The sequence below is a fragment of the Gallinula chloropus genome, assembly GCF_964237585.1.
Source record: "Gallinula chloropus genome assembly, chromosome: 10".
Taxonomy (NCBI): Eukaryota; Metazoa; Chordata; class Aves; order Gruiformes; family Rallidae; genus Gallinula; species Gallinula chloropus.
The window spans coordinates 18,907,047-18,923,941 of NC_140095.1; the positions used below are offsets into that span (position 1 = coordinate 18,907,047).

The 16,895-nt window shown below is 54.4% G+C and overlaps 1 protein-coding gene across 1 annotated transcript in view; it reads left to right on the top strand.

Annotated features, from left to right (window-relative positions):
- Positions 1 to 8,789: 8,789 nt before the first annotated feature.
- The window catches only part of ADRB2 (adrenoceptor beta 2), a gene marked incomplete at its 5' end in the record, with an annotated part of 32,340 nt that continues 24,234 nt past the window's right edge, over positions 8,790 to 16,895 (top strand). The window contains one exon of the mRNA XM_084268790.1: positions 8,790 to 9,963. Coding sequence (XP_084124916.1) covers positions 8,790 to 9,963 — 1,174 coding nt within the window. The remainder of the gene's footprint in view (positions 9,964 to 16,895) is intronic.

Here is a 16,895-nt window from a genome sequence, read left to right on the forward strand (position 1 = left end):
AAGGATGAAGTCAGTTCATTTGAGTGCACCTGCATTTATAGCATCCAAAAAAAAAAAGTCCAAGTCCATGAGCTTCGTGCATGCTGCTCCTGTGTGGCTGCCCGGCAGAGCTGCCAGGCACAGGCATGACCTTTTGGCAAGAGCCTTCAAACCCTGACTCAGAGGGACCTGGCAGCAGCAGGGAGAAGAGCTCAGCAGGATTTTCAGGGCAATGAGCATCTCAGAGTAAGAGCCAGATGGACTGCTAGAAACCCCACGTATGAAACTGTTGGTGGCCTGGAGGAAGGATGTCTGTCCAAGGAGAGGGCAGTGGCGTTTCTGCCTTCTGCCCTCCCTAACCCTCAACCTGGATCTATGTTTACATCTAACACAGATTTTTGGAAATGCAAGATGTCCCTCATTGCCCCACCTGTTCCTCCAGGTCTCTGGGACACCTCTCCCTTCTTTCCACTTTCATCAGAGGGTTACACAAGTGATTATGAAACCAAATGGCTTTGACCTTTGAAGTGGGAAATCAATGGCTGGGCAGGGCCCAATTCACTGCAGAAATATTTACAGGCACATCAGGAACATTGTATTAATTTCTTTCATTCTGAGGAGAAGGCAAGGAGCCAGCATGTGTTACACTTGACTCATACATGAAGATCTTCATTCTGACTCCTGGTTTACTGCTGTGCCCTGGGGAGCTGCTGTGGTGAGGAAGTCAGAGATACATTCAAGGAAAAATCTTTCAGAACTGGAAGTGTAGAAAACGCTTCCCAGGAGCATCTACAGGCATGGTGGTTCCCATGGACTCAAAGAGCTGGCCACAAGTGACTGTGTGATGGGAACGTGGGCTTGGAGGTTGGGGTCCTGGAGAGCTTCACAGCTTTCTATGCTGACTGCCAGTGCTGGACCATCACTGCAGCAGCATCTCTAGGGATCCAATCAAAAAGTCCCCAAACATCATGCACAGCCTTTTTTGATGGAAAAAGCTGAGCCTTTGATGCCTGGTGCAGCGAGGTAGAACATGCCTGTTCTCTGGGGGATCCTCCAAGGTATAGCATTCTCAAACTGTTGAGTCTGTGCCTCCATCGAAAGGGTTAATAACCAAAAAAGGAGAGAAAACCTAGGCTTGCAGGTTCTCTAGCCATTTAGCTGGATGGAGTTGGGACCATTTTTTATCCCCAGCGTTCTGCCTGGAGCTGGCAGAAGGGGCGAATTTGAGTTTGCCAAGGCTAATTTTGGAAAGATCCTGACACCATTTCCCTCAGGGCTAGCTACGTTTAAAACAAAAATTACAGATTAAAATCACCCAATTACCATACTACAGCAAATAAAAACACTAGCCAGAGATGTAATCTCACGTGCTATTAAAATGCACGAACACACAAAACACCATTCACAGATACCATCTCCTAGATGAATGCCACACACACAATAGCCCATCAGAAAGCGATTACTGACATTGTTTGAGGAGTTACACACCGTGTTTGTCCTGCCTGGGGTGGGTAAGGAATTTGGGTGGTCAGGAGGCAGCGATGCTTTGGCACTTCTTCCATGCGCTGCTCTGAATGAAAGTTAAGGAGCGGGGGTAAAAAGCCCGAGGAGCCTTTGAGTCTGCTTGTTTCAGGAGATGGATTCACTTCCAGGGCAGGAGCAAAATCTCCATGAGAATTCCCACTGCGAATGTCCAGCCTCTGCGTGAAGCAGGAAGAATGAAGCAGGAAGAATGAGTCAGACTCCGGCATTACAAAGAAATGAGAGGAGTCTGGCTTTACCTTAAGCCACTTCTCAATTGTGATTTCCTTTTTCCAGCTCGGTATTTAGGGAAAGGATGGGACCTTACGTGTGGTAACCACAGAGAAAAACAAGCCTTTTAACACCACCTTGTGAAGTCTGCTTCAAAAGCTCTGACAGACATTAGTGGATGGCCTCTTCAGATGCCTGGAGGAATAAGGATTAATTAATTCTGCCTCGCTGAGGATAAACAGAAAATTAAGGTCACAATGACTGAAAGGGTCGGTGTGATCTAGGAACCAAATGCCAAGGACTATAGTCTTTCCTCCTTGGTGTATTGACACTCCGGGTCTGGAGCCACCTATACAAATGAGAAGTGCTCCTCCGAGGGCTCAGAAGACTTTGTAGCTCCGCAGGGATCGCCCAGCTTTTGGAAATCGCCCATAGGATGGACAGGCATCTGCTGGCAGTGTGGGCACCACAGACCTGCCCACCCACTCTCTAGGTAGCCAGGGTGCCCTGATCTCCAGCATGGGCTGTTCCAGTCTGCCCAAGCCCTTGGCATTGCTGGGGCCCTTCCTCCTTTCCTATGGCTGCTGTTGGTCCTCTTGGCCGTGCATACAGGGCAAAGCTGCAGTTGGAGCTCAGCCCCATCTCCACCGGTCATCTTCTCCTTATGCACATCTCAGCTCTCTCTGTCCTGCCAGGTGCAACCAAAGGCCCAGGTCTTGCCATGGCCCCAGCACATTGGTGTACCTGCTCTCAGACCATGCCAAGGGCCTTGCCCACACTGGAAAGAGCAATTAAACTAAATGAAAATCCCTCGGGTTTGCACTGGATGAAAATCGTGCACACCATGGCCATGGCCATGCCACCCTGCAGCATGTGAGAGCCACAAAACCTCCTCTAGCTTTTGAACCATCCCTCAGAGCTGAGAGAAGCCTTGGTGTGACCAGCGTCCTCACAAGCTATTTTGGTTTTGATATGCAGCAGATTTGATAAGAAATCTCTCAGGAAAAAACAAATTTCCTCTTGGACTCGGTAGAACTGGGCACATATTCCGGCACACAGAGTTCCCTTTCCTATAAGCTTATGAAGTAGCCTTCTAAAATTAGGAATGAGAGGTAAAGCTCTGGCCCCACTGCAAGCAGAGACCTCTATTGCCAGGACCAGGATGCACCCTAGAGGTACTCTCACTGATGGTGGAGAGAGGAAGAGGGCAGAGGGCCCTGTGCCTTTGTGTGCCTCCTGAACACCTGCCCATTCTGTATGTGAGTCAGGGGTTTACACTGGGTCGGTGCAACTCCCATACAATTTCCCTCCTGCCTAACCATCCTCAGGTTTATCTGAGGAGCTTGGACCACCTTGTAAGAACAAGGGTGGGAAAGAGGCTGGAAGTGAGAATTGAGGCACCTCAGTCTGGCCACAACTCGTTGCATTTGTGTTAGAATCAGACTTGTTTGCCTCACACTCTGAGTCTGCGACTCAGCCTGGCTCCAGCCCAGGCTCCCATGAAATTGTGGCTACATTTACGTATCCTCATCTGCTCTTTGGCCCTCGGTTGCCCATTGCACCTGACTGGTGTCCCCTCTGATGTGCTGGCTGGAGGTAGTGGAGCAGAAGCCACCTGGGTGCTGACGGTGCCTGGAGGATGGGGTGTGTTTTGCACTCAAAGCCTCTGCAGTGTGGCAAACTCCCCTGCTGCAGCCTCACACCATGGCTTTGCACCACCCAGGGAAACAAGATAGGGGGGAGTGGATAAGAAAAGACCTCTGGCAGCATGGGCTCAGAGGTCATTGCCAGGGACAAGTGGAAGGGGTGTGGGTCAGAGATGGTGATCTCCTCTGCTTATGAAAACGATCTTCAATTATGAGAAAAACAGTAATGAGAAGGGAAAAAAAATCTTGATAAGAATCTTTTATCTCCAACTATTATTTTGATGCTCCCTTCTGTTTCCTCTGCTGCCCCCATGTTGTGTCATTCTGTAACCTGTATTCACCATCAGTATTGATTTACAGGCGAGCGGTTCAGTATTTGGCCCAGAGACAATGAATCTCTGGTGTTCAGCTGTTCCAGACAGTGTCATGTTCCATATAAAGCGCTTCAGTTTCACTGGGGTCACTGCTCATATTCAGCAGTTTCCTTTTCCCTTAGTATAGTCAAAAAAACCCCAACCAAAACAGGGCCAATAACTGTGTCCCTACCAATGCCAGCACTGCAGAGGGTAATAGTTGTGATCTCCCACACCTGAGTGCCCTAGAGATGCTCAGAGAGGACCAGAGGATCCTGCCCACCTTGGTGCAAGATGAATGACACCACTATGGGTTCAGTTTCCCCTCACACCTCCACAGCACCCTCAGAAGGATGGATGTGGGGACAGGCACTCTTAAGCAGCAGTAGCACCTCCGAAAGGGTTAGGGATGCTCCCACATCAGACTGGTGCAGCCATGGGTGCTTCATGCCACCCTGCAGCCCCCAGAGTGAAGAAGGGCACCTCCACCACCTTGTCCTCTTGTGCAGCACAGGATAGGCATGGCTGCCCAGGGTGCTGGTGGCAGCATCTCCCCCACAGAACAGAAGCAGGAGTGTTTGTGTCTCTTGGGGTGTCCACCCCGCTGCTGCCTGGTGCCAAACAGAGCCCTGGGCTTCTCCTTTCTGCTGCGGGCTGGTGGAGCAAGGAGACACCCCAGGGCTCCCACCAAACCGTGCAGGGGGCTGCAGGAGGGAAACCAGCGAACAGAAAATCTATGGTTTTGTCACTCAAACCCTGGTTTCTATTTGCACTGCTGTTCTGAACAAGCATGACCGAGAGCTTGTCGGGGAGCTGTGAGTCACGGGTGGCTCCCCCTCACGGCTTGGAAAGCAGAAGAAGAGAAACCAAGAGCCAGGAGGCTGTTCGGCTGCCACTGCAGCTAGTGTGCCGAAAGCTGCCTGAGAACCTCCTGGGCTGCTTTGAAGCTGGAGTCAGAGGAAGCCTGAAGCCCCCATGGGAAGGCAGAACCGACCCACAGAAAGCATCCCCATCCTTCTTCCCACCCCTGCCCCAGCACAGCACTCTGCAGCAGCACTGTCGAGTTCCTCCTGATGGCCAAAGCCAGGCACAGGCCACCCAACGCTGCAGGAAAAGGGGCAAAAGCCAAATGAAGCCCCTGTGAGCAGGCACTGCCGAGCTGCCCGGAAGGAGCCTGGCGCGGCTCCGGCCAGGGTGGGCTGCTCGCTTGCGGCAGGGGCTGCTCAGCGCCCACGGAGCAGGAATGCTTCTGTGCTTCTGCACTCTGCTCCTGCTGCTCTGCAGCCCTCCCAGCAGTGACATACCAGGCAAACACTGCTGCTTATCAGCTCTCCGAAGGAAGAGGATTTTACAAATTCCTCTCCCAGCAAACGCTGAGTTGAGGCCTGACACTCCTGAGCGCTCGCCAGGGGCCTGATCCAGCCAGGGTGGTTTGTGATACGGATCTGGGCAGGCAGGGCTAAGGCCAGCATCCCAGGTAGTCACAGTCCCCAGGAAGGTCGTGCATGCCCGAAAGCCTGGCTGTTTTTTACAATTATGTCAGCTGGGCTAATAAAAGTGATTACCTCTTTCCACCGACCCTGCCTTTCTCATTGATCCCACAGGCCATTCTTCAAATGTCACCCAGCAAGGAGGGAGCACACATCCAATTACAAAGAAAGATTAGCATGATGACAAAGCAGCAGGGTCAGTGATGCAGATGTGCTGCACGAAACAAATGACACGTGCCTGGTCCTGACACCTTCCAAGCCTACGGAGCTCAGAAGGACACATTTTGGGGTGGGCTGGGGCTCTCTGCATCACTTCGGGCAGGTTAAGAACTGCAAACATAGCTGTCTTCCTAACCTCTCCTCTGAGGTTTGGTATTGTATTTGGTTAAATACGAAGCCTCAAACATGCTAGAAAGCCAGTACTCAAAAGCACAGACAAAGGCATGCAAACCTCAAAAGCAACCCAGAGTTTGAGTGATGAAATCTATTTTTACCTGGGACAAACTCCTGCCTTTGTTTTGAACCTGTGGTCACTCGTCCCACATGCTGTAGGTCACGGCTGCCTCATCACAGGCAGAATTAAGCTCAAGCCTCAGGCCCACCCTGACACACCTCACCTAGGTGAACAAAGATTTGCCAACACAAGCAGGAGCTGCAGAATCAAGGAAGAAAAGTCCGCCTTTCTCTGCTTCCTCCACCACACCCTGTTAACCAAAGCAGAGGTTCAGACGTATTTGATTATGGTACAAAAAAAGACAAAATATACCGGTGTAAGCTGGGCTTCCCGATTTCTGTGCCCTGGCCCAGAGATTTCCAGAGTCTCAGGAGAGATACATTGGACTGTAAGCAGGGAGGTGTGGGATGCCTTTGATAAAGCACTTGTTACAAAGCAGAGAACTGAGCTGTGACTCCCACAGAGCTCCCCCTCTCCCCGAGTCACCAAACCTGCTTCTCCTCCTTTCCAGACTCAGCGCTTCACGCAAGGATGAACATTTGTGTGTCTATTAGGATAGTGGAGCTATGTTTTTGGAACACTTTGATTCAGTGTCCGAGCATTGCCAGACATTAGCCTAACCCACAGGAAACACCACAGCAAACATACCAGGTTAATACCAGAAACTGACCTTGACCACTTTTGAAAGCTTTCTGATCATCGCTTATAAAAAGAAAGGAGAACGGGGGAGCTGAGGATGACACTTCCCACACCTTCTGCTTTTCCTTCCCTGTTCTGCTCTGCTCTCCCACTTCTGCATCTCACCTGTACCTCTGTTCTTCCAGCAGCTTCTTGCCATGCTGCTGACCACAGGCACAGGGGGGATGTGGGGACCTGTGTGCACAGAAGCTGGGGAACGGATATGGCACCCAGCAAGTGCTAACTGTGCATGGACCAGACCTTCAGCAGGTGTGAAGTCTGAGGAAGCCAGTGGAGTGCTGCAGACACAGCAGCTGGTACAGCTGTACCTGTTGGCACCTGCATGAAATGTACGGCCCCCTTCATCTCAACAGTGGGCAGGGGAAAATGCTGGTAATTAGCTAAGGTCATTAGCACAGTGCCCCTGCTTCCCAAGGGCTGTGCCTGCCCGCAGTGGGAAGAGTTGCCCTGCAGCTCTTCTGTTCGTGTCTCCTCATTTTTCAAGCCTCTGAAGTGTACAGATGGAGAAAGAAACTGTCCGGGGAAGCCGCGAGTTACGGAACATCTCTGCCTAGACAGGAACCTCACACCACCCAAACTGCCTTTCATCTGATTTCCTGATTCCAGCACCTCTGTTTTAAACCACTAAGCTTCCTGTCATACACCCATCTCTTCTCTATAAATAGCATGGGTGCAGCCGGGGTGCAACATGGACAACTCACAGGGTGCCGTGTGGGGCTGGCGGGGTGAAGGCTGCTTCCTACCACAGCCAGCAGCCAGCCCTCGGCACTGTGGCATGGCCTTGGCATTGGAGAACGAGGCAGTATCGCCAAACCCCATCAGACTTGGGCAGCTGATGTGTTTCAAGTAAGATTTAACATCAGTGGCTGTTTAATCACTCATTAAGGCAGGGTCCCTTTCCTCTGCTGTGGGAGGGTCACAGTGCAGCACCCACTGACACTGACCTGCAGCCCATGGCATGGGGGGTAAATGAGCAAAACCAACTCTGTGTTCTCCATTCTTGGTGTCACGGGGCAGTATTAGAACCTCTTGATGGCACGGAGCAGTATTAGAACCACAGCCCTCTGGTTTCTCTGTCACTTCCACAGGTGCCCGGGGTCCGCAGGCAGCGTGATGTGCCTCTGCAGGGAGCAGCACAAGGCTGGGCAGTGTCAGTACAGAGCAACGGGTAGGAATGAACCTCCAGCAGCAGCGTTATCTCCTCTTGGACTGAAAGGAAGTTTTCAGGATTCCTTAGTCCTTATTTAGCTAATTTGTTTGTTTTGGAGGGAATTACTTGTGATAGTACCCGGGGCTAACGACATGCCTGGCTGCAGCGTGGTGGACAGCAGTGCGTGGCGGTCGCACAGCCTCCCTGCCTGGGCAGTGCCCCTGGGACAGTTGAGGGGTCTCTGTGACTTAGAGCAGCCCCAGGGTTGTTGGGCTGGGCTGTGGCATCAGCACTTGGTTGGACCCCAGCACCCTGGCTGATGGGGTGGCTGCTGGGGTGCTGGGCTGAGACTGATGCTGCAGCAACAGTGCTGGGGCCGAGAGGGACGGAGATCTGGGTGACATCCTGAGCACAAAGTGTCAGCAGGGAGGATGGGGGGGCGAGGTTGCGGTGTCTGGGGAAAGCCAAACCCTGGTGTCCAAGCAGAGATGCTGTCAGCAGCAGTATCTCCTGGGTTTTCCTGGCACCCTGTGCCCAAGGACAGCCCGGGCAGGGAGCACAAGTGGTTGCGTGGGTGGGATGGGAGGTGTGGGGACACCCCAGGGCAGGGAGTACTAGTGGGGTGCGGGGGCACATGTGGGGCAGGGAGTGCCCGTGCTGCACTCGTAGGTGGAAGGCATGGGGACATTGCAGGGCTGGCAGCGCGTGGGGACGCGTGTAGGGTGGAAAGCACAGGGAGTCCCCGGGTCGGGGAGCACGCGTGGCGGGGGGGGGGGCCAGGAGACAGGGCGGCGGGGAGCACGCGTGGCGGGGGGGCAGGGGACAGGGCGGCGGGGGAACACGCGTGGGGGTGCAGAGGACAGGGCGGCGGGGGAACACGCGTGGCGGGGGCAGCGCACGGGGCGGGGACACGCGTGGGGCAGGCGGTCGGGGCGAGGGGGCTGCGGGGGGGGGGTGCGAGGTGCGCGCGGGGCGCGGCGCGGGCTGCCATTGGCTGTGGCGGGCTGATGTCACGGCGGGTGTCGCTATAAGCTCCGCGGCGCCTAACGGGCTGGGGTAGTCGGGCGGGCGCACGCGGGACGGGACGGGACGGGACGGGACGGGAGCGGTCCGGTCCCCAGCACGCACAGCGGGAGCGTCCCCCGCGTCCAGCCCGCCCCGCACCTGCCGTCCCGTATGCGCGGCTCCCGGCGCAACGCTGCCGCGGAGGAGCCCTAGGAAACGCCGAGCCCCCGCCGCCTGCCCGGGGGGCTGCTGGGGGGGGCCATGGGGGTGGCAGGCACCGAGCTGCCCGGCGGTAACGTCAGCACCAACCAAAGCGCCGCCGACCCCACGCTGTCACGGGACGTCTGGATGGTGGGCATGGGGATCCTCATGTCGGTGATCGTGCTGGCCATCGTCTTTGGCAACGTGCTGGTCATCACTGCAATCGCCCGGTTCCAGCGCCTGCAGACTGTCACCAACTACTTCATCACCTCGCTGGCCTGCGCTGACCTGGTGATGGGGCTGGCTGTGGTGCCTTTTGGTGCTAGCCACATCATCATGGAGATGTGGAAGTTTGGGAACTTCTGGTGTGAGTTCTGGACCTCCCTGGACGTGCTCTGCGTCACGGCCAGCATTGAGACTCTCTGCGTGATTGCCGTGGACCGGTACTTCGCCATCACCTCCCCTTTCAAGTACCAGAGCCTGCTGACCAAAAGCAAAGCACGTGTGGTCATCCTCGTGGTGTGGGTGGTCTCAGCCCTCACCTCCTTTTTGCCCATCCAAATGCACTGGTACCGGGCAGACCGTGACGAAGCCATCCTGTGCTATGAGAAGGACACATGTTGCGACTTCTTCACCAACCAAGCTTATGCCATTGCCTCCTCCATCATCTCCTTCTACCTGCCACTTGTGGTCATGGTATTCGTGTACGCCAGGGTCTTCCAGGTTGCCAAGAAGCAGCTGCAAAAGATAGACAGGAGCGAGGGGAGGTTTCACACTCAGAACAAGGAGCAGGAGCAGAAAGGGGGAGCTGGGCACCGCCGTACTTCTAAGTTCTTCTTGAAGGAGCATAAGGCCCTCAAGACCTTGGGCATCATCATGGGCACCTTCACATTGTGCTGGCTGCCCTTCTTCATCGTCAATATTGTGCACGTCATCCAGGACGACATCATACCAAAGTACCTGTACATCCTCTTGAACTGGCTCGGCTATGTCAACTCTGCCTTCAACCCTTTGATCTACTGCCGGAGCCCGGACTTCAGGTATGCCTTCCAGGAGCTCCTGTGCCTCCGCAGGTCTGCCCTGAAGATGTATGCCAACGGGTACTCAAACAGCAACGGCAAGAGTGACTACAACGAGGAGGACAACGGCTACCCCCTGTCATCGGACAAAACCTGCGAGCTGCTCTGCGAAGAGGGGTCCTTCCCCCACCCCGAGGAGTTTTTGCACTGCAAAGGTACGGTACTTACCGGGGAGCTTGGGGACGCGATGGGCTCTGCCGCGGCACACGTCAGGGGTAAAACGACCCCCCCCCCCTCAGTGATAATACTTGTAACGGACCTAAAATCTAGTGGCTGCAAGAGCCCAAAACTCAGCAAACCTTCTGCAGACAGGTGGGGTTGCTTCGGGCGGGCTGTTTGCAGATTTGGGGGCACGACCGTGGGTCCCTTGAGCAGGGTGTGTGTGTTTTGGGGGGGGAATTTAAGGCACAGCACAAAGCTCGTTCCCGGAGGAACTTCCTGGCTGCGGCGGGTGTTGAACTACCTCCTAACCGCACTGTTGGCAGCCGGTGGCTGCGGCGGGAGGGCCGTGCGGGGCGGCGGGAGCGGGGTCGGGGCTGCAGCCGCCCACCCCGGCGGCAGCACCGCTTGCGGAGCCGGGACCGCCGCGGGACTCTTCCCCGGGTCCCTTCTCATGACCGAGCCGGTGGCAGTGGGACCCCTCCCCGGCCAGAAGGGCGGCCTCGGGTGGTGGTGTCGGTTTGTCCTGCCCAGGGGACTGCGGAGGTGGCACCGAGCGACAGAATCCCCGGGGAAGGGATGCTCGTAGCGGGGCTGAGCGCGGCTCGGCCGGGCTGTGTCGGGTCCGGGGCTGTGTCGGGTCCGGGGCTGTGTCGGGTCCGGGGCTGTGTCGGGTCCGCGGCTGTTGCCATCAGCGGGACGGTTTAAACAACGCCCAGAAACGACGAATGCTTTTTTTTCCTCTTGGTTTGTTTTTGGTTTTTGTTTTTGTTTTTTTTTTTCCCCAAGTGCTATATGACATTCTGCTGAAATAATAATAATAATAATAGAAATAAATGGACTGCTTGCCCAGAATGTGAGACCGTGACTACGGGACTCAGGAATGCGGTCCTGGGGAGCTGGGTGAAGTGCTGCTACAACCACAGACCAGCCTTTTGTTGAGGATCCAACCAAAGCTTTTCAACTGCCCGGTTTGTTTAACTTTGAAGTCCCAAATGACAGCGAGCCCGAGGAGGTAGGAAGGGACGGGAGGAGGAGACGTTTTATTTTCTGTGGCAGGCTGGAAGCACAGCCCTGGCCGCCGGACGGCTGCAGCGTGGTTAGTTGGTTTGTTGAGGGATTTATTTTCTTTTCCCTTTGCGGCAGGCTTTGCATTTCGTTCCCGGGTTGGAAGAGTTGGCGGCGGGCGCGGAGGGCTGTCAGGGGGGCGGCAGACACGGACGGGCAGGTGTGTGTCCCCACGGGACGGGGACAGGAGCGGCACTGCTGCCCAGGGCTGGCGCTCTGGAAGTCCCTGGCTGAGGGAAGGCAGCAGTCGGGGTGGGAAATGGAGCTCCCTCCCTCCCCGCGCCCCCGCCGCCACTGCCTTCACCTGCGGCCGGACCCGAGGGCCGGGTGGGTGTGCGAAGTGCGGGGTCTTTTCAGAGAACCTCGGGGGAGGTGGGAGAAAATGGTGCTCAAGGGATCTACCGGCGCCCCGCGGGGCCGTGGTGTTCCGCGGGAGGATGCTCGGGCACCGCGCGTGTGCGGGCTCCTCTCCCCTCCGCCCCCCCGCAGTTCCACGCATCTGCCCTGCACCGCACCTCGGGGGCTTTGCTTGTGCTGCTGCTGGGGACGTGCCGTGGGCACTATAGGGAGAGCTGGCTTTGCAGTGGGGAGCAGCTACCCGGGAGCTGAGCACCCCTCTCCCGGGCTGGTACCCTCGCTGCAGGAAGCAGAGTGGGTTTGGGGCAGGTGGGGAGGTCGATGGCTGGGAAGGGGAATGGAACAGGGTTCTGTCTGTGACACCTCTTTGCATTCCCCGTGTGGCCCATGAGTGCCCTGAGAAGGACTCACCCCAAGCACTGATACCGAAAGGGAAAGGGGCAGCGATGGAGGGAAATCTCCCCTGGGATGGCAGTGAGGGGGTGCGGGGGTTGCTGCTGGTCTCTGCTGCAGGGTGCAGGGCAGCAACAAACTCTTTGAGCCCTCACACCCCTCGTAGTAAAGCCCAACCTGGCTTTTGTGGGGCTCGGATCAGGAAACTCCTAGTGCTCCCTTCTTTCTTTCCCAAAGCGATCCTAATCCTGCTTGGAAGGGTTGCTGGGGAGGAGGAACAGCTGTAAGAGCCCTCTCCTCCTCAAGCCTTGCAATGGGTGCTGGCTCAGCTCCAATTGCAGCCTTTCCAGCTCAGCACTACAGCAGGGAAGGTGCCAGAGAGCCCTTCCCTCCTGCCTCTTGCTGTCTGCTTTGATGCCTGAGCCTGTCAGTGCCCTTACCCACTGCCTTGGTTGGGGTTGTCAGCAGTGCTCGAGGTCCTCTGAGCATGAGCCACTGGAGCCATGGCGTGGTGTGTGAGGCCCCAGCTCGACAAAAACATTTGCTCCTCAGATAAATATTAACAGGCTGCCCGAGCACGGGAGACCCAGCACGGGACTGGGACCGGCAGTCAGGTGCTTTTGCTTCATAGGGCACAAGGCTTGTAGTGCGAGGGGCCGGTCACAGTGCAGGGGGTGTAGGTACACACGCTGCAGATGCACTTCAGCTCAGCATGGGTGTCATTATTATGTAGCATTCAGGGGGAAGTGAAAATTAACCTCTTGATTGCAACGATCGGACTCTCCTGGGTTGTTCTATCTCCTGGGGTTTTAATCTTGCCTGCTGTGGGCAGCGTAGGTTATCAGGTATTGGGGGCACAGAGGGAGATGTCCCACAGTGACAGCCAGCTCTGATGGGGTCAGGACAGCTTCTAGCAGGCTCACCCACCAATCTCCACCAGCTTTGGGGCACGAGCCCCAGCACAAAGAAATCCGGTGTCCATATCACAGTTGCCATCTGTATTTTTACTGTTGTTATTCCACTTGCATTTCACTAGCACATGTTGTGGACTAGGACTTTGTTGTCCAAATAGTTGCTCTTTTTGTTTGCCTGGCTGTGTTCATACATCAGATGTTGTGACTGTATGAAGCCAAAGCTGAGGGACGATGAGCAAGTGGCGAATTGCAGAGCCACGACAGCATCGACAGTGCGTGGATGTGGAAGGGACAGGGGACATTGTGGCAGTGGGCAGCTGGCCTCAGTACCCCCAGACTCAGCTACAGTGTTAGGAAACCTCAGGCTTGCAATGAACTCTGAGTGCTGAGGAACTGTTCTCTTTCCTCTAAGGCAACATCAGTAAAACCCATGAAATGCAAAGCGTGTGGTTCTGGGGGCAGCTGGAGTCAGAAGAGGAAAAAATAGCAGAGGAGAAGATGTGGCACCACCAAAGCCAAGCTTGACAAAGCTTTCCTGTGCCATGGTTGAAAGAGAAAGCTGCGTAAAGGAGCCCTTTGGCCTGTTAAAATATTTCACAATAAAAAGATATTTTTATAGATACATGCTAGGCATTAAAAATGGGAGCATTGAAGTCGGGACACTAGCTGCTTAAATTGATGTTAGGGTACTTAGGATTTCACACTTGCAGAGAGTTGGCTCAGGTTAAAAACATCTGATAAAACACAGTGGTGACTTCATTTGAGGAAAACCACTGTGAGAAAGTACCGAATTCTTACTGCACACAGAGCAGGTTAGCTTCTGTGCTGCTGTCAGGAAGGCAGATAGAGCATGGGGGGGGGATGCTGCCCACCCCTGGGTGTCAGTGTGTGCAGCTCTCTGGAGCTTTGTGGTATGCTCACTGCTTTTAAGCCACTCTGGCCAAACAGATTGCTATTGTTTGTAAAGTCTTAGTCCAGATGAGCGTCACAAATGCAGCTTTTGTGTTGTTACAAAATACTGTCCTCGCGGGAGGTCCTGCTTGTGATTCGGGCAGCTGGAGTTTTCACATCGGGGGCTGTCTTTGCTTTGTCCTCCAAAACGGGCAAGAGCACTGAGAGCTGCTGAGTTATGTCAGTCCTCTGCCTCTTGGGAGCATTCCTGGAGAGCTTTTGCTTTCTGGGAAGCCCAGGCCTTGAAATATAACCTGCTGCTTGCTCCAGCACTGGGGCGGTGTGGGAGTGCAAGGGGAGCTGGCAGGGGTGAGGCTGGGTGCGGGACCCCACCGTGAGCTCACTGAGGACTGGCTGCTCCTGAGGTGCCTCATATCCCACACTGCCCAGCAATTCATGATGCTCAGCATTGCCCATCAGTGCATATCACGTTGCCATGGGGCATTAGGGCTGGCACCTGGAGTCTGGCCTCCCCTGTGGAGACAGGACCACACCTGGTGGTTTGGGAGACAGTGGGACCCCCGCCTAAGGACACTGCCGAGGCAGTGGGTATGGCAGAGAGCAAGAGAAGAGACTTATGTTTCCAAAGGCACACAAATGTTTGAAAATAGGCCAGGGGTTGGTATGGAAAGGAGAGCCTATCTGCTCTGGGGAGGGAGCGGATGTGTGAGCAGGCACACAACGTGCTCTTCAGCTTTCCCACGTCACAGCCACTGGGCTTTTCAAAGGGCTTATTTATGTATTTATTTACTATAAGGGACATGTTTCTGCTGGAGAGGGAGGGTATTGACAGGGCTGGCTAGGAGCAAAGAGCAGGCTGTGATCTGTCTCCCAGCATCTCTTGCCCTTCTGGTATTACAATGCTCCTGCTGACAGGAGTCTCAAACACCCGCTTTGGATAAGGGAAGGGCTTTTGTCCCCCTCCCTTTGCCAGTCCTCTGATTGTTTACTTTCACTGGTATGATGAATCCCAAGGAGATGGGTTTATGAGCATGTTCATTCCCCTGGCAGAAGGAGGATGTCCTGTCTTGCATGTTCTCTACTCTGCTCTCAGTCAGCAGACAGAAAGTGCCACGTTTCTAAAAGCAGTGGGGAAGCAAAGGTTTCCTGACCAATCGTGGGTGCTGGGGCTGTGTCCCTGCACAGTGAGGATGGCAAGGCAGAGCTGGGGAAGGTACTGCTTGTCTGCTCACCAGCATCACTCCAGTCTTCCCCCTCCCCACCTGCCTCTGCAGAAGCATACAGCCCTGGTGAAGCAGCTCATACCTCAGCTGACCCCACATCTTTGGCTAACTCATAAGACAGTATCAGTGCCTGCACTTCAGGTTTGCAGTCTGTGTGGTACCCAGGGTGGGTCTTCAGGTTCAGATGAGCAAGAGCTGTTTTGAAAAGCCACCCTGGCCTTGGATGTTGTTCTCAGCAGAGAGCTGGGGTGACTCCAGGCTCCCTGACATCAGCGTTTTGCAAGGATTAGCATTCCTTTCATCGCTCTTTTTACACTTGTACTTGGTTTCTCAGGTCCATGAGCAGGACCACAGCTACTCTTTGGCATTTTCTCCCTGTGCAACAGCCGTTTTTGATGTGAGGGCTTGGCTCTTCCTGAGGCGTGAACCGAGCAGCCGGAGCATTTCTTCCCCTTGTTATTCTTTTATTGGAGCTGTTTTGAAAGCGAGCATTAGTTCTAACCTTTCTTCCTAGGGGCAAAGAGAACATTTTGCAATGAACACACATCCCAGGCTGTGAGGACACTGTCTTTTGGCAGCTGGGGTAGCTACACCCTCTTATCAGAGACATTCCTGTGGGGTAACCAGCTCCACGAGGCACCCATGAGGACCTCTAGGTGCTTTTTGTCACATTGCAGAGTAAGGCAGCAATATTTCACCCAGTGCTGCTTCCTGGGAGATGCACTACAGATGTTCTCGAGGGCTCAAGCTGCAGCTGGCGGCATGGGTGCACCCTGTAGCAGAACCGCTCTTGCACCCTCAGCAGAAGGACTGGGGCTGGTGTTTGCCTGCCACAGAACAAAGCACAGCCAGCTCAGTCGGGAGCGCAGACGCTCCCCTGGGGTCTCAGTGACACAGCCTGAGTCTAGACAGAGCAGTGCATGCTCAAAACTGGAGAAATTGGAAGGAGGTTCTCTCTCCTGTATGTGTTGTATGAGCAGGACACAACCCTGATATACCTGGATTTGGCAGTGGGTGCCTGCTGGAATTGCTGTGTGTAAGGGTGATGAATCAAGCAGAGTACTTCAGGGGGTCATTGAGCCTCTCCAAATGTTCTTCATCATGAAAAAGGTGGATTTTCTGCTTCTCCATGCATGCAACTTCGGTTTTTCTCCTGGTTTCTCACTCTCCCAGTGGCAGGAGCGTGCAACTGAGTTTCAGTGTGACATCGCCAGTGCCAGCGAGAGGGGATTGGGAAATACTTGTTTACTGTCCTTGATGAGGTCACTTTAGCACAAGTGAATATACATTCACATATATATATATGCATAGGGGTGTATATTAATCTCCATTGTCTATATGCAGTGATACATAGATCTGTATAGAGACAAGGACATGTAGAGGTGTTTTGTGCCAGGGAGATGCACTGGTGAGGATCTGTGTGTCCAAAGGTTCGAGTATTTATTGCAGGCCCTATTGGTTGCCATTGTGTTTGAATAAAGAGTATTTATGGCACGCTTGTAGCCAAGTGTCCTTGCTTAACACTGTTTGCTGGCTCTAATTCCCCCATGTTCTCCAAGACTCTTCCAGTGAATCCTTCAGGGCTTGTAAAAAATCCCCAACACTGGGACAGGCGGGTGCTGGTGACGAGGCACACGCAGCCCCCCAAGTGTTTCATGAGTTTATGCAGCACTTGGAGCCCTGGAAACAGCGAGGGAGCTGTGGGTACTCGGTAGCTCGCTGTCAAAGGGCTCCTCTGGTTTTCACCTCTTACATCAGGGTTCACAGGAAAAGTGGTTTTTAAAAATCCACCTGCTGCTCTGCCTGTTTGGGCTTGAAACAGCCGCAGCCTGGGATGGCTCCTGCACTGCAGAGCAGGGCTGCTGAGGAAGCATGGGCCAGCTCAGCTGGGGGCTTTAATCCTCTGTTGCTGGTCCCCAGTGCCAGTGTTTCCTTGAGAAAAGAAGCCTGAGAGGAGACCTGATTAATGTGTGGGACACAGTGGGAAATGGCCGGTCTCTTCTCAGTGTCTGTGGGGACAGAACAAGGGGCAATGGCCTCAAGCTGGAGCACAGGGAGTTC